Genomic DNA, 18,840 nt, shown 5'->3' on the forward strand with positions numbered 1-18,840 from the left:
AAATATATTTTTATGCTTAAAATTATTTTGTTATTCCATAGTAGCTTCTTACAAAAGACTATCTGTATAAATTAAAATCCAAAAACTTTAAATTTTCTGTAACCACAACACTAAATTTTAACTTTCTTTTGTTTGAATTACTATCACAATTATTATGTAGTTCACAACCAATTGACATAATTGGTAATTATATATATGATTTTAACCTAAATATAGTTTTTGATAAATAATTATTGAACACAAAAGGTTATTGGGACTGCACCTCAATGAGATGGTTGTTGTTTAATTTGTCCATGAAACTGTGGATAATTCTTGTTGCAGGAATGAGGAAGTTTAAACTTTAACCTAGGTTGTATTCCTCTGCCAAATTAATCTTCCCTAAACATGGCTTCCTTGCTCACTTATAATGATTCCCTATCTGCCATCCAACATCTACATTTTCAGATCTTCTTTTTTTATGACCCCTTGTTAGTTGGTCTTAATCTTCCTATTCAACATTATCTCCTACTATATTCTCCTAGAAACTCTATTCCAGTCAAACTTCCTCCTAATTGTCCCCTTTAAATAGTGGGCAACTGTCTTACTGCTCCCTCCATCTCTCCACCTCCATAAATTTCATCAGTCCAGCACATATCTCACCTGTAAAATCATTCCTGACTACAACCTTTCCTCTTTCTTGTGTTTTGTTCCTTCTGCCCTCACAGTCTATATTGTACAAGTAGCACCTGATTATGTAGTACACTTCACCTATCTATTCTTAATTATATATCACATATAATTTAGTATTTTATTATACATTCTTTCTTTCCCTAATTGTTTCATGTCTTGTCAACCAGACCATAATTTGTTCCTATTACTAGCTTTCTGAGAGAAGTGCTATGATCTTTTCCACAAGCCCAGAGAGATTTTTTTGAACCTAGGGAAAGAAATCAGAGGGATAACTAATGGTTTTCAAGTTCTTAACAATGGTTTTTCATTGCTACTGATGCTGAAAACAGGGGTAACTGTCCTTTTGTGACAATAGGAATGCTACAGATCAAACATCAGGAAGAATATATTTTTAAGAATTAAAAAGAAATACTATTAAAGATTATTAAGAGTTTCAAATTGCTCTACTTTAAGGATCTTTTTAATCACAAGATAGGCTAACCAAGATCTAGAATTTCCTTGAGAAACATGATCTTAGCATTCTAGGTTTTCATGAACATCAAGGCTGACACATAATCTGAGCCACTCAACGGCAGTCCTAGCGGCCCTATCCCTTCATCATTTTCATTCGCTCTGTTGGTTTGACTACACAAAGGTCTAGGAGACTATTTCTGAGATGCATATTCTCATCTCTTGAGAAACTCAGAGATGATCCTTTTCTATAATGTTGGAAGTTAGGCTATTGAGGCAATTTCACCAATCAGAACCACCATCAGACTCAAACATTACTTTGCCTAGCTCCTAACAGAAGCTCTACCTGTAAGCTGCAGTGCAGGTGTCTTTGTACTCCTGGAGCTTCACGCACACCATGTTGAGGAATTGATCTGAATATGCACTCAAATCATGCATCAGGTTCATGAGGTCTTGCACTGTCTTCTCCACAATGATTGTGCTCTGGAAATGAACGACAAAGAGAAGACATAGAAACTCATGAGATTTCTGTAGTCAAGTAATGTGTAGGACAAGGAAGGACAACTCCAAGTATGTCATAATTTAAGGTACCCGAGCTTTCCTGCAAGAATGTGACATTTTGAAATATGAACTCAAAACAACAACCAAGTAAGTATCTTACACAGCGCTGGTCTTCCCAAGACCTGAGCAAGTGTTTTCTCTGGAAGGACACAGAATAGTGATTTTCAAGTTGATATCATGGATTTCTTAACATTCACAAGAAAACTTGGTGGCTTTTAAGACAGAAAATGCATATTCAGTTGGAGCCTGATTTATCACTCCAAGTCTTTTTGAGATTAGGGACCTATGACAGGCAGCACAAAGAAAAAACCTTTCATGATTTATTTTAAAAGTTTCTAAACCATCAATCTATTCAGAATAACAACTAACATTTGTATTGTGTTTTACAGCTTGTAGAATGTTTTCACATACACAGCATATGTTATCTCACTTAAGACTCACATAATAATTGTGATAATCATGAACATTTATAGGGTTCTTACAAGTGCAAAGTACAATGCTAAGCACCTTGTATATTTTATTTCATTTAATCCTCTCAACACCCCTATCTCTCAGGTGGCTCCTATAATCATCTCCAGTTTAAAGATGAGGAAACAAGCTTAGAAAGATGAAGTAAACAAAGAAGGAGCTCTAGGCTTTGGTTTTCTAACTATACCATTCTGCCTCAGAGCCAGACCGGAGTTCTGCTGCCCGCAGTGCATTTTCCCATGAGATTACAGTGTTTCATACTGCTGTCACCATTATAGATGCAGGGTCCAAACACACTCAGACATATTTTAAGACTGAACTAAAAAACTATCCGAAGGGGAAAATAAGCCCATCTTAAAGCTAGATGCTGACAGCACTATGCAGCAAATCAGTGTTATATCTGAAAAGAGGCATATTCAACAAATTCTAAATCTTTGATTAAGAAAAGATTGAGTTGTTTAAACCATTAGTTCATGCCTCTTTCAAAAGAAGCAGAATTACACTGGGGTAAATATTAATCACATGCTTAGCAGCTTGGAATCCTTTGGTCAATAACTGGTTTGTTGATTTTGTATTTATATAAAATTACATAGGCTATGGTAAGCTTAGCCATAAGAGTAAGCTTAAAAAAATACTTTTCCAGTCTGACAGTGAACTATGAAGGAATCAAAGGCATTTTTATTATGCTTAAATACAGATCATGGGGTACAGGGTTTTGGCTAATTATTTTTCTAAAAATCAAAAGAATAAATAAAGGTATAGAACTCTTCTCAACACAATGGGGGATTAGCTTGAATTATGAGTTGTATTTGCATGCGTATTCAAGAAGATTTGGTGGTAGAAGTTTCTGGTCATCTTTCGCCTTCCCTTCATTTTTCCCACCCCCAATACAATCATCAGAAGGTGAAAAGGAAGGAGTAGTTTTATTCTGTAAGGCAACCCTCATAGGAAGCCAAATTACAGTCTCTATAGAATCCCCACAAGTTCAACTTCCTTTTCTGTATCGATTTTAAGATTAAAGCACTGCAGCTTCACCCTGATCCATAATCCCATTCCTCTGTATTTGTGTGTGAGTGACAGGAATTGATTCTGCCTGGCTACACGTCCCTACGCTAAGAAGAATTTAAAATCCTCATCCTGATTCAGAACACAAGATATTCTACAACATGTGGGCAGCAATTAATAAAGGAGAGTGGAGTTCAGTTATCCCAACAAAGCCTGTTTAAAATCTAAAACATTGCAGGGAAGACGAGCATGAGGAGATTCCTCTGATTATGGGGAGAAAGGGCCTGGTTTTTTCCCAATTATGCTGTTGATAACCATCTCTGGGGTAGGTTTGGGTGCCCCTTCCTTTCTTATGACTCAATTTAGTTCTCTAATAACCAAGGATAATTGGAACGCTCCTGTACCTTGTTGGCCCCAATGACTCATGTATTCAATTTGTGTACTGGTACTCTCACACTGGGCGAACACTGTGTAACTGCTCTCAAGTCACCTCAGGTGTATTTCGTCTTCCTGAATAGATTATCAGCCTCTCCAGAGGGATCAGCATTCCTCTTTTCGTCCATCTTCCATCTTTCCCTTTCCCTAGTTGTTTATAATCTCTCAGCATTTTCAAGACAATACTACTAATAAAAGAAACTATATTAGTAACGATAATAGACAAAATAAATCTCTGAATGTCTTAATGTGTGAGGGATGTTAGACACAGACACCTTTGCATTTTGAAATCTCCTTGGGTGGTTTGGGTTTGGCTTCTATTTATTGCAGTGCTTTCAGCTGACTAGAATTGTGCCGATAGCATTTGGAGGGGAAGGGATGACTGCAAACACCTCTGCATGTCCACTGCAGGTCAAGGTTTTGGGGATGAACAGGAAGTACCGGCAGGGAATGATTAGAATGCCATTGTTTAATTCTAATGGTTGTGCTCAACACAGAGCCTCTGTGATGCTATATGATTACATACAATTTTCCAGCTATTTGGTTGGTTTACCTTGTCATGGTAGCACTCTGGATAATCAATCACTACATTCTCTTCAAGAAAAATGACACTGTATTTGGCCAAATGATGAGTATTTTTACAGGGAAAAAAGTTTCCATTTTTTCAAGAATTTATAACAATTTCCAAATCAGTGGCTCTGACAAATAAATGTTGAAAACATCAAAATTTTAACAAGGTCAACCCTGTTTTTATTTATTTGATCTCTTTAGGAATGCAAATGATTTACTGACACATTATTAATTTTGGGATTTGCTGATGTTGACCATAATGACTTCATAATAAGCAAAACCCTGATTTTCTTCATTATAATTTCTATTAAACAAATCATAAATGATTGATATATGCTTAGAAACAACTCAATTCACATTTCTTGCAATGTATTACCAGGTAATAAAGTCTGTGCATGACATGAAAAATGAAAAAAGAAAAAAAAAATCCCAGGACAGTTGATGTAATAATAAAAAAAAAACATTGCTGTGGAAAATAAACACCTAAAGTTCCTTACAAGGACACAATGGTAATTTAAAGTATAAAGTGGGTGTATATGAACCAGTTGTTTGGTTCTGTACTTAAAAAAATTAATCAGTGAATAAAAAAAGATGATTGTACCTTTGAGAACTAGTCTATTGTCTGCCAGAATGGGGCTCTGCCTCATGATATTAATAATTCTGTTATAGAAAATCAGCTCTCACTCCACATAATTTGGAAAATACTGAGTTAAAGAAAACTGAAGTAGTGTTTTTACTGGAGGACTTTAGAAACCTTTAATATGCTAGAGTCATCATTAGTCTTAAAGAGGCCAATGCGGTATTAAGTCTTCCCCTAACAAAGTAATGAAACCATTTTTCATAGCCCATCTTTTCACATCTACTGGAACAATGTTTCATGGTTTGGGAGCAATTCTCCTCAGTTCTCTGGTTATACTGATAAGAACCCTAAGGCCCAATGACATGCTTGAGGACACATGAGGAGTACCGCTGTGAACAGAGTGAGCTTGATCAGATCTCTTACTTCTGGATCCTTCCATCTCGGCCCCCTTCTATACACACCAAGCATCTTCAGTTCTGCCTCCTGCCTACCCCTCTAGGCTTCTCTCTTTTTAAAAGTTTTTTCTCTATTAAAATAAAAAATTTTTTTCCTCTATGCTTCTCTCCAGTTCCTCTGAACATGCCTAAATCTTGCTCCAACCACACTAAATTATTAGTGACTCCTTGCCTGCACCAGGCTAATTCCTGCCTCTGTGCCTTTGTGTCTCCTGATCTTAGTGTCTGGAATACTCTTCCTAGCTCATGACTCTCATCCTTGAAGAATCAGCTCAAGGGTTACCTGCTCTAATTTAAATACCCCTTCTGTGCCACCAGAGGACTCTGGCTTTTTGGCTCATGCTCTAAATGGAGTGTGGTAATCACTGGTTCAACTGGTTATCTCTTCCACTAGGCTGCTAACTCCTGTTGGTCAGTGACTGTACCTTCATATCTCTAACACCTAGCAAGGTATCTAGCATACTGCAGGTGTTCAATAAATATTTATTAATTTAATGCACATGCACAGCACATTCAGAGCAGGGTCAAAAGACAGAGTTAGAGTATGATTGTAGTAAGAGCCTGATTTGGTAAGGTGAAATCAGACCACCTACTCCTCATTACTACACTGTATCTTAATTCCCATGGTTCTGAGGACTGAACATTTGTTGTGGCTGAAAGTCTTGGGTATTTCCACAACAGTATTCTTAACTTCACCTGATCGTATTATTTTCTATAATGACAATCCATTACATATGTATATATAACTGAATGTGCTCATTTTAAAGTTTTAAGAAATAAATTCCCAATTCACAAATGTGCTGATTTTAAAGTTTTAAGACAGAAATAAATTCACAATTCAGAAAAAAAGACAAAACCAAAACAACTTCAGTTTGGAGAATGGAGTCTCTGTATTTGTACTGTTTTAGCTCCTGAGAAGATGGTTCAGAGATGCTGCTGAGAACCTAAGGTTCTATATGGTCAGAGAAATACATCTATCACTTCAGACATGTCTCCAGCACCATGACAGACAGAGAGACAGACAGACACACACACACACACACACACACACACACACACACACACACACACACACAGTAGGGCAAGCACACCTGACAGCAATAATTTAAGCATCCCCTTAGAATGATCCTGGGTGGCAGATGCACTTGAATGTATGTTCTGAGCTAGGTAATTTGGGAGTGGCTAACCTGGAGATTCCTTATCTATGGTAAACATCTGAGGCCCCTGGCCCATTTCGTGGGATACCAGCCATATGGGGGATTGAGGTCCCGTGTTGTGGGTTACCTTAAGGCTGCCAGGTGGAGGTCGTTGGTGGGAGGGGTGGTAAGTGGAAATGCTCTATTAGCTGCATGGGTGTTTGTAGGTGGTTGTGGTTTTCCTGCCCAGCCTGCCCCCACTGGACTCTCTCCCCTGTACATCAGCCCCTAAGAAAACCCCATGTCTCCTCCGCTGGCTCTGGGTCTCTTCTTTGACCTCTTGAACCTGGTGCCTTTCCTACTGAGGTTAACCAAGGTTTGGCCCAACAAGAAGCAATAATGAAAAGTGAGCTTCACAAATGTTTGATGACAATAACGGTTCTGTTTATTGGGGCATATTCAATGACAAGTCAGTAAAACTTGTTATATCATAATGTCCTTCCCATTAGTATCTGTTCTAAGCCATAGCTGGCTATAAACAATGATAATAACTATGAAAATGACAGTAATGATAGAAACCAAAAGGAAATATGCTTTCCATTTTTTAATCTATGCTTTGATTTGTGTGATGTTTAAACTGTTTGAATGTGTCTTCTCTTTACTAAGATGACTTGCAAAAGGCTACACATCCACGAGCTGGTGCCTGAAGAACTGCCACCTCTTCTCTCCCCCGAAGCAGCCTTCTACCCAAACACAGCGAACTTTTTGCAAGTTCCACCTCCCACAGACATGAGTGCTCATGTCAATCAAAAGACATGAACACAAATGTTCACAGCAGTTTAATTTATTTACTGCAGCTCTAGCTTAATTTTTTTTTTTTTTCCTGAGACGGTGTCAGACTGGAGTGCAGTGGTATGATCATAGCTCATTGTAGTCTCAAACTCCTGGGCTCAAGTGATCCTCCCACCTCAGCCTCTCCAGTAACTGGGACTACAGGCAGAGGTCACCATACCAGGCTAATTTCTTTTTTTCTTTTTTGGGTAGAGATGGAGTCTTGCTATGTTGCCCAGGCTGGTCTTAAACTCCTGGCCTCAAGTGATCCTCCCACTCTAGCCTTCCAAAGTGCTGGGATTATAGGCATGAGCCACTGTGCCTAGCCTAATCATTTTATTTACAACAGTCCAAAAAAAAAAAAAAAAGGAATTATCATGTCCATCAATAAAGTAGGCAAATAAATTGTGGTATACTCGCACACCAGAAGACTGCAGGGTAATGAAAAAGACAAGCTACTGCTACATGCAACACATGGATAGACTGTGCAGATCTTAGGCTGAGTCAAAGTAGTCAGACCCAAAGGAGCACAACTGTATAATTTTGTTATTATTGTAGTTCAAAATCAGGGAAAAGTAAGCTCTGGTGATAGAAGTCAGAATAGCAGCTCCCCTTAGAGAGGAACCTGACTGGGAAGGAGAGGATGTGCTAGTTGCTGGAATTATACTGACGGAGTAGCTGTTGTATTAGTAAAAATGTATGTGACGATTCTTTGTGCTTAAGATTTGTGCACTTCAGAATTTGTAAGGTTAACATCAAAAGAAAAAAATTTCAAGTTATATTTGTTCATGTCTCTCACCAGATTAAAACTCTTTAATGGATGGGGACTCACGTTGCTCAGATAACTCGTAAGACACTTCGTGACATGGCTCTGTCTCATCTTATGTCTCATCTTCTTCTAGTCTCATCTTCTACCATTTTCCTCTTCCCTCTCTATGATTTAGCTACATGTGGCTTCTTTCAATTCTTCATTACCATTTCAGGACCTTGTACTTTTCTGCAATGCTGTTCCTTGTCTTTCTTCCCGACAGTACTTTAGTTTCTCTTTTGGGTTTCAGCTAGCATATCCGTTCTGTGGGAAGATCCTCCCTAACCCTCATACCGGATTAGGTCTCCCTGTTATAAACACCCAGAACATCTTTTATTTCTTTGTTACAACATTTAGCATACTTGTAGTGGCCTGTTTAGGGTCTGTCTTCCCCAGTGGTCTATGAGATTCCAGAAGGGAGGGACAATTATTCAGGACCTGGTACATAACAGGCACTGAATAAATATTTATTAACTGAATGAGTAAAGTTAAGTACATCCTATGTTAAAATCAATTCATTACTTATTAGAAGGCAGAGAAAAGACAAAAAGCAGGTTTAACACCATGCTCTGTAATTTGGTTCTCAAACAAAACTTTACATTCAAGCCCAAGACTGGAAATAACCCAAATGTCCATCGACAGTAGACTAGATAAATAAAAGTGTGACATATTCACACAATGAGATACTATAGAGCAATGAAAAAGAGCGAACTAGTTTGCATAAGAATTCACATAGAAAAATAACACAGACATAATGCCGAATGAAAGCAGCCAGTCATGAAAAGATATACACTGTTTGATCTCATTTATGTGAAGCTCAAGATCAGCCATAGCTAATATACGTTGATACAAGTCAGAATAGTGGTTACTTTTCTCCAGAGCAGGGTGGGGAGGATATTGACTGGGAAAGGCATCTGGTTGGTGGTTACATGAATGCATGTTAAACCTCAATTTTAAACAATTTATTTCCAACTATTGTTAAAAACAGGAACCTCTTCGAAAACCTTTGAGAATACAATCTTTAGGTATATTGGTATTCTAATACAATGGCTTTTACTTATGATATATTTTTAAAATGAGAAGATATAGCAGTATTGTTGGCAAAACTACTACCGACTACCAGATGAAAACTGTCTGGAGAGGATGAGAAGTTGTTTGGGCAAACAGCGGGGAACTTAGCTAATTGATTAAATAGATAAATAAGTAAGTACTTTCTCTAGGCCAAACACTAGCCTAACTGCAGGAGATACAAAGCCAGGTAAGATTCTTGCCCTCCAATAATCTTAGATACTAGCAGGATGAGAAAATAAGTTCACAAATAAGGACAATAAAATGTCCTAGGTGCTGTGATGGGCATCTGCATATTGTACAGTGGAGGCACAGGGAAACAAAGAGTTAATTGGCCTGGGGTGAAAGGCAGAGAGAGAGAGAGAGAGGTGAGAAAGGAGAATTTACAACTGAACTGAGTCCTGCAAGATAAATAATAGTGATTTGCAGAATGAACAAAGATGGAAAAAGAGCACTTCAGGTAGATGAAGCAGTCTGAACATGAAACAGATGGGATTCAGGGAACTGCAGGTGGTTGTTTATGGCTGGGGTGAAGGGTATGTGGGGGCTAGGGGGCTGGGGTGAAGGGTATGTGGGGGCTGGGGGGCTGGGGTGAAGGGTATGTGGGGGCTGGGGGCTGGGGGGTATGTATGCATGATCAGGTGGGAGGGCTCAGAGAGGCAGTCAGAAGCCAAGTCACGAATGTCCTTTTATGACATATATACACACAGACACACAGAGTACCTGAACATTTGGAATATCACTCTTTTCCAGCAAGAATATATAAATAATTAATTCAATCTGATGTCACTAATCACTAGATGATCCACTTCAAGTATAGAAGATAATTTCAGAAAGTTTCACTGTTCAGAAAAGATGAATATACTTATATAACAAATCAATTCTGAAGCTCTGTTTGTCAGGCTAAAGAGTCAGGCAGAATTTACAAATAGGCGTAAAGAAAAAATATGAGGTAAAATTTCAGACAATCAAAAAACTATATACCTTTAGAATTCATGTTATTATTAAATTTGCCAATAAAAACATGGAAAATGTATATGATGTAAATTATCTATGTATTTTTTACCATTTTGGAGGAAATCATTTATGGTTGAATAAAATCTGTGCCAAACATAATCTTAAAAGCACAGCTGTCTCTTTATGAGGTTTATTTGGGGGTTTGTGATTTCATATTCAAAACAAAACAAAACATAATAGCAGGAAAGGGAGAAAAATTCTACAACAGTTGTGCTTAATTAGACTGTATGATCCCAGGGGCCATCTTTCTTTCCCTAGCTAATATTACATAATACGGCAGTATTTGTTGACTTATGTACTTTGAGTCAATGTAACTCTGTCGCTAAGTTGTCAATACCTCTTGATATTTAATGGAACCCATTACATATGGGTAGAAATAGATCAATGAATAGGAAAGTATCAGCATTTATAAGAAATATCCCCAACACCCTCCTTCCCCAACACACACAAACACACACACCCCATGCACACTTCAAAAGCACCTTAAGGTTGCTATTCAGCAAAATAGAAGGTGCTACATGTTAGGAAAGACACAGAAATATAACAATGACATTAGCAGATATTGTCCTTCTATTGGGCCTAGCAATGTTCTTGGCAAAAAGCATGGGCTTTTCTTTCCAGGGGTGATGGTAATCTATTTGGGAAAACATCAATTAGAAGAGGAAACAGTGATATTCCAAGAGAAGAGGAAAATAAGTATAAAAGACAAGGTAAGTTGACAGGAATAAAAAGGTGGGGGAGCCTGAACTGGGATTTGGAGGATGGGGAGGTTTGGATACTTAGAGAGGCAGAGGCAAGGTATTTCAGGTAAGGGGGAAGATGTAGGTAAAGGCCGGGGATGAGGGATGAGCTGGTCATGTGTAGCAGTGAGGAGGTAAGTGTGGTGGGAGAACGCAATTTCTGTGCAGAACCAGCTTGTGTAAGGCCTGAATGACAGACAGGCTGAGGGTTTTCTGCAGCTGGAGAGAAGCATGGCAGTGTATTTGGTAGCAGAGCTCAGGATCCTAATTCTAGAGCTGAAAGCAAACCTTGTTATCCAGTCTAATTCTCTAGTTTAAAAAAGAACCATAACCAATATTAAAAGGCCTGTCAAAGATATTAAATACGCAGATAGTTTATGATACTTCAAAATCTAGAATCCAGCTCTGTGAGTCCCTCTGGCCAAAGCTCATGATTAGTGTATCAGAAAGAGTAAATTATTACAAGTGATTATGTGTACTGAAAAATATGAAAAATCAATGAAGAGAGAAAATCAGAAAAAACTAATTTGTCACCATTTAAGGTGGCTATTAAATAAATCAAAATCACCTTTGAAATTTGGTAAATAAAAATTACACATTTGTGCTGTCTTTACAGTAGGAACTATATTTCAGCATAATCAAATTCAGAAAGTTCTACTTTAAGGAAGAATGCCAGCTAATAAATGTAGAAAAAAATATATAATTTAAAAATAAGGCAGGATATGATGGCTCATACCTGTAATCCCAGCACTTAGGGAGTCCGACACAGAAGAATTGTTTGAGCCCAGAAGTTTGAGACCAGCCTGAGCAACACAGCAAGACCCTGTCTCTACAAAAAATAGAAAAATTAGCAGGGTATGGTGGTATATACCTGTAATCCAAGCTACCCTGGAGGCTGATGTGTGGGAGAATTGCTTGAGTCCAGGCATTTGAGGTTACAGTAAGCTATGATCGTACCACTACTCCAGCCTGGGCAACAGAGTGAGACCCTGTTTCTTAAAAGAAAATCATACTGTGGCACCTAATAAAACAACTGATTCAGATAAAGGTTATCCATTGGTACTAAGACAAAATGAAAGTTGAGGCCGGGCATGGTGGCTCATACCTGTAATTCCAGCACATTGGTAGGCCAAGGAAGGTAGATGACCAGAGGTTGGGAGTTCAAGACCAGCCTAGCCAACATGGTGAAACCCCATCTCTACTAAAAATACAAAAATTAGCCAGGCATGGTGGCGTATGCCTATAGTTCCAGCTACTCAGGAGGCTGAGGCAGGAGAATTCCTTGCAACCAGGAGGTGGAGGTTGCAGTGAGCTGAGAAAGTGACACTGCACTCCAGACTGGGCAACAGAGTTGCCCTCCGTCTCAAAAACAAACAAACAAAATGAAAGTTGACCAGGAAATGAACATCCATATAGGGTCAAAGTTATAGAACATCAATTACTTCCCCACAACAAAAACCAAACTACACAATGGAGGGATTAGAAGGTTACAACCCTCATCCAGGGGTTGAGCTCAACCTAATTAATGTAAGGAAGCCAGCTCTTTACAGGTCTGTGGATGAGATAGAATACGAATATAACATCATCTATGATATAGTCTCACTAAAAACAATTAATTTCAATCGAATCAAACTTTCAGATCTAACTTCTTCTAGTAACAAGGAATAGAGAAAGCAATCAGACAAATACAGAAGACGGAATATTCCATAGCATGGCTGGCTGGTTCTGTTCACTGTATCAGTGTCATGAAACATGTGACTGTTTGGGATTAAAGACACTTAATCCACATAACAATTATGGTCCTAGATGGAATCCTAGTTTGAACAAACCAGCTGAAAAGGACACTTCTGGGACAATGCATCTGGGAAAATGCAAAATTGACTACATATTAGAAATATGGAGATATTAGAAACTTTTTCTAATTGTGACAGTGATAATGCTGTCTTGATAATGCATTGATAATAATGAAGAAAATGCTCTTGCTCTGCAGAGAAGTAAAAACAAATTATTTCAGTATAAAATAACTTGAAATACCATCTTAAGCAATTAGAAAACCCAGACAAAATATAGGAAACAATAGTTTTAGACACCAGAGATGAAAAACAAATGACTGAGCCCTATGAGTGTCCCAGCTAAAGAATTTCTGGGCCATAATGCAGGAAGAAAGGACCTGAACAGAGCCTGACAGTCTTGTTGAGGAGATAGAATTTGGAGTTTTGGAAGACCAAGGCAGCTATAGTTTACTATGGCAAAACACTGAAGAGTGGAGAGCTTCACAAAGAAAGGGGAGGGTGGAGAGAGAAAGAAAGAGAGCACGTGTGTTCAAAAGGGAGCATGTATGAACGCAAGATCTGTATAGCTCTTCAGAAGGCTCCCCTCAAACCTTTGGCTGAGTACTGTTCTGTGTGAAGGACACTACTGAGGCCAGAGAGGACTACCTCAATGGAGCAGGCAGAATAATTCCAGAGTCCACACAGGGCAATGAACGGTCCATGTTCCCACTAGCTAGAGTGGAGGAACCTCCTAATAGATAGGCTGTCCAGTAGTCTTCAAAAGAGTACTGCCTCAGTAGCAGGGCCAAATCGGCCTTAGAGTAAAAGCTGCCCTGGACCTGTCTGATAAAGCCTAGAAGCAAGCCTTGACATGATGAAAATCTAAATAACTTAGATGTGTTCCCAAAGTTCAGCAATATTTAAAAAACTGTAACAAAATCTAGCACTTAACAATGTAAAAAACGCTTACATGTCTAGCACCCAATAAGAAGAATTACTGGCATATGGAAGTAAGTTGGAAAACATATAAGGAGAAGTAAAATCAGTTAAGAGAAACAGACCCAGAAATGACACAGATAATAAACAAGGAGGTTAAAACAGCTATTAGCAGTAGGGTCCCATGTCTAAAAACAATGGAAAATATGAACATGGTGGACACAGAAATGGAAGACACAGCAATAGAACCTATCCAAAATAAAACACAGAGAGAAAAAAGGATGAAAAAGAAAACAGGATAGGGAGTCAGTGAACTGTGAAACAATATCAGGCAGCTTAATATACATGCAACTGAAATTCCCAAAGGAGGTGGGAGTGCAGAGAAAATATAAAAATAAATAAACAGTGGCTGGAAATTTTCCAGATTCGATGAAAAGTACAAGCCCATAGATTCAAACACCTCAATAAGCCTCAAACGGAAGACAACAAAAACTATAGAAAGTATATTGTGATACAATCGAATTGCTGAAAATCAGTGATAAAAAGAAAAATCTTAAAAACAGCCAGAAAAACAAACAAACAAAAAACAACAATTAAAAAAAAAAAGAAAAGAAAAGAAATGAGATTTGAAAGGAAAAAGAAGAATCTAGGCCTTTTGGGTCCCAATTTGATGTTTGATGTTCCCTTAACTACCCTATACCTCCCGGGGAAAATGGTGTTAGATGAAGACTTGGCAGACATGCTGGGGTGGCCTGAAGAAGGGAGAGTTCACAGAAAGGCATCTGATTAAGGCCCTGGCAGTAGTCTAGGGTGGATTGCACTGTGGTATCATGAGAAAAAAGAGGACCCAAGAGAGAAAAAAAGAAGTAGAACATAGACCAAAAAAAAAAAAAAAAAGAAAAGAAAGATGAAAGAAGGAAGGAAAAAGAAAGGAAGAAGGAAGAAGAAGACGATGACAAAGATGAAGACCAAGTGTGGTGATAAGAGCTAAGCTAAGAAAAATAAAAGTTCCAAGGAAAAGGGATCTTGTATGGAAACTGGACCTTTAAGAAACCACCTACTCACAAAATCCTCCAGTGAAGAAAGAAGAACCTGGGAAGACTAGCTTGAGGTAATAATTTCCACTGGAATTTTATTTCCCTGTTGTATATTTCCAAATTTTTTTTCCTGTTCAAAGGACCCAGTATGATTCCCTGCTCTACAGTCTACACACACACAGACACGCAGACACACACACACATACACACGCACACCCCTTCATTCTGTTCCTTAACCCAAGCAATGACTTAATTTTTTAAAGTGTAATTTACTCAAAGAAATATATTAATAGCAAGAAGCAATATAAAAGTTAAAAAACACGAAAAGCTACACATGTAGATGAGCTTATAGCAAACAGATATAGTGCAAAGATGACCAATTCTAGCCCCTACAAGGTAAAATACCCAAGTACTTTTGTTTCCTGTCTCTTATTTTGGGTATACCTGTAGATATTATATCAATAGCATTTGTATTATTATATAAATGTGAACGTTAGAGTAAGCCTACCTACTTATCTGTGAATCCATCCAATATTTATTGAACACTTACTATGTGCCAGGCACTACTACTATGCTATGCTCTCGAATACAACAGCAAAACAGTTTATACTGTTATGACTGAAATCCATGCAGCCTGAATCCAGAGCCCATATCTTAACCACTATTTTTTGTTGCTTCCAGTACAACAAAACAAAACAGTAAGTTCAATCTTTTCAGGTAGTCATGTTGCCAAATGTAGCATGGTAAAGATGAATGAAGACTGCTTGTGGAAGAAGGTTATTATGACCTTCTTCACATGACAGTTTCAATGGCGGGATTGATGAGACCAAAACTAGGTTTACAGGAAGCTGTGAAGGTAGTGTGTGGTGCAGGAAGAGAGACTGTCATTGGAGATGTTCATCAGTGGAAAGAAAGGTATGAAGTAACTCAGCAAGTGGACAGGATGGAGTCAGGACAGGGAAATGAAGACTGGACCCTCCTGACTATCAGTAGACCATCATCAGTAACCAGCCTGTGGAGGCACAGGCCACGTCAATGCCAGCAGCAAAGAGACAATTTGTGGGCAGTTTTAGGCTAGCAAGATCTCTTCTCTCGTCCCGTATTCCTCAAACCCTGACCTGACACCTAAGACAAAAGGTACACCAAAAGGGCACATGATTGCCATCCAGATGCAGGCCAATAATTCAACCTGTCTTCAAACTTACCTTTCTGAAATTTAGCATAAGTTTCCATGCCCCGCTAAAAACATCACCACAGCATTTCCTACCACCCTTCTTCCTGAGAACTCAGAGTACTTGCAAATATCTCAATCAATATCCCAACAGATTGTGAGAAAGTAGAGCAGTCATTATCATCCCTATTTTATCACAAGTCTAACACTTAAAGCTGTTCCAAGGAACAAGTATAACACTAGAAAAAGGTTTTCAAAGAACTCCAGAACATCAAGCTGCCACCAAAGGTGGATTGAAATGCTTTCATTTCTTCACGTATCTCAGATTCTCATTCGACACCAACTAGTTTGTCATGTCACAAAGCATCTGTAGTTACAGAAGCCCCTCTTGATGTAGCAATGTTATTTAAGCATTTTATGTGATTATTTTGTCCTTTTAAAGATTACATGTCCTCAGCCACTCCTTTAGGGCCAATAAACAAACCCCAAAATTCACAGAGCAGATTACCTTTACTGTTCTTTTTGCTAGCAAAGGTAAGGTCTATTCAGCAGGAGGCTCCAATGACCCACAAGGGGGAACGATTCATTAGGGAAGAACTACAAATATATCAATCAACATGTCAGAGGAGGAAGTCTGGCTGGATGCAGTGGGAGAGGCATACTACATATACAATTGTTCCGCTCTGTGCAGGCTCACCTGTCTTTGGTAGCTCACACCATATAATAATCAATTATGCTGACAAGTTTCCCTACAAATTGTTTCAGCTTCAGTTACACATGCACCTCAGAGGTGAGATCTGGAGCTCTCTAAGGAGGAGAATGAGCAGGGAGCCTGGCTTCCAGTAAAATAGAACATATGGAACTGTTTGAGGGAGAGAGTGTGCAAGCAAGCGTGCCAGTGTACACATGCAAGGGAAAATTTGTTAAGGAGTGGAGATTCAACTCGGATATGCCTCCTGCTGGGAGGGACAATAACATTTGAGAAGAATTAATGAATTTTCAAACGCAGTTCTTGTTTTTAACAAAACTGGTTGCTGCAAACCCAGCATTCTAGCTCATTCCAAAAATAAATGTAATTGCTTTGTATGACTTTTTCATGCCGAGCAAAACAAAATGCACCACTGGGCAAAAATTAAATAACTAGCCAACGGGAGACCTGGGATCCAAACATTATTTTAACATTCACTGACTTTGAGATATTGAACAAGTTGCTCTCTTTCTTCATTTGTGAGGGGTATGATATTCTTTATGAACCATGGTGATATTGTCAGCCTTCCCACCATAAAGTAAACTTCGGCTTTAACTCATCTCTTTCCCTGAGTTTGGGAGATGAGTCATTGTACTTCCTACATTTTAGTTATCAGAGCCCATAATTTGTCAAGAAATAGGCCAATATGCTATCGGAATCACTAGGATGCATTCTGATGAACTAAACTCAGTGGCATCCTGCCCAAGTTTATATGAAAGAAACAGTAACAGAACAACCCACGTACTGCCCAGGGAAGCAGCTTTTCTCCTAAGTCCAAGAACAGTTAGTGGTTACAAATCAGAATATCAAAGCTTTGCTGAGTTTCCCTCTGAGACGATCTCTTCACACAGGAAACACCTACACCCTGGGAAGGTGACAGCCAACACTTGGAACGTACGATAGTTTTCAAACTTTCAGATTTCACCAACCGGGAGAAAAATATTGAACCAATATAGATCCAATTTTTATTTGATCAAGTTAGAATGTTTAAAACAAAACAAAACAAAACAAAACAAAACAAAGGGAGAGCATCTATAATACCATTGTTTTCATAAAATAATGGCACTGTTTTAACACCAAAGAACGGGAGGAAAATAATATCAGAAAAAAGGAGAATCTCTTCTAAGAAAATAAACTTGAAATCTTCACATATACCCTGCCTCCCACACATGCACACTACCCATTACTTTGACCTTACTTTACCCATTTTCTGTGGCTCACATGCTGGACTGGCTGTCCCAGGTTAGTGAACAGGCTTTTGGGAACCATCCTCTAGAAAGGAGGTGTGAGGTATCATTAACAGAGCACATGCTTCGCAGATGACTATGCCTGATGAGACATAAGCCAAAACACCACCTTTGACTGTTGTGATACTTTTCAACTTTGGGTGAGGCGGAGGAACTTTTGCTTTTCTTTTTATTTATTTATTTTTAGGGACAGGGTCTGGCTCTGTCGACTAGGTCGGACTGCAGCAGCACCATCAGGTGCTCACCACCACAACTGGCTACACTTTTTTGTAGAGATGGGGTCTCACTATGTTGCCCAGGCTGATCTCGAACTCCTGGCCTCCAGTAATTCTCATATCTGGGCCCTCCAAAATGCGGGGATTATAAGCGTGAGCCACTGTGCCCAACGGAACTTTTGCTTTTAACGAGAAGTCATCATTCTACCAAACCGGGGCTTTGCATTTTCTCAAGTCTCTCACTAGGCTGTGATGAGGATGGAGATAGGGTCATATGTTTTAAAAGGCAGAGAAAAGAAATACAAAGACTCGGAATGATTTTATCTTTGGGTTATTAAGTATGTATTTTTTAAAATATAAAATTAATATGAAACGCAAAAGTGTTAAATGAAATTGTTCAATAGCCTCTTACTGTGGGTTACTTAGGAGGGATTTTAAGAACATGCAGTTATAATTTGGAAAAAAAGTTCTAATGATTCATAAAATTACCATAGTTCCCATGTAACTGAAAACAATAGAGCTCACCGCAAAATATAGACAGAGCATTCAAATCATTTTAACGGCTTCTCATTTATTTTCTTTTAAACTCTCTGCTCCTTTTATCACTAAGATTTTTTTTTTTTAATGAAAAGTAAAATGTCCCTGCTGCCCATTTTCTTCTTTTATTGTTTCCCTTTTGTTCTAACAATGAGGGTAAAATTAAGTGCCTCGACCACTAGAGATTTCCAGATGGTCAGACAAATGAGTACTTCAGCTCCCGGCTTGCGTTTTTGATAGATATGGACACACATCTCTCACTGTCCTCATGGCTCTTGTTCAATACACAGTTGATTTAGCCTAAGTATGTGGCTTAAATATGTGGCTACCACATTTCTGCCTTGGATGAAGACCAAAATTGATGTAACTGCTAACATCGAAATG

General features: G+C 38.5%; 1 protein-coding gene across 1 annotated transcript in view; it reads right to left on the reverse strand.

The window, feature by feature from the left end:
• Positions 1 to 18,840, reverse strand: part of EXOC4 (exocyst complex component 4) — an 819,820-nt gene that overhangs the window by 161,656 nt on the left and 639,324 nt on the right. Inside the window, exon 12 of the mRNA XM_012473980.2 lies at positions 1,466 to 1,602. Coding sequence (XP_012329403.1) covers positions 1,466 to 1,602 — 137 coding nt within the window. The remainder of the gene's footprint in view (positions 1 to 1,465; positions 1,603 to 18,840) is intronic.

Source organism: Aotus nancymaae, unplaced genomic scaffold (genome assembly GCF_030222135.1).
Source record: "Aotus nancymaae isolate 86718 unplaced genomic scaffold, 86718_ANA_hifiasm-v0.15.2.pri h1tg000002l, whole genome shotgun sequence".
Lineage (NCBI taxonomy): Eukaryota > Metazoa > Chordata > Mammalia > Primates > Aotidae > Aotus > Aotus nancymaae.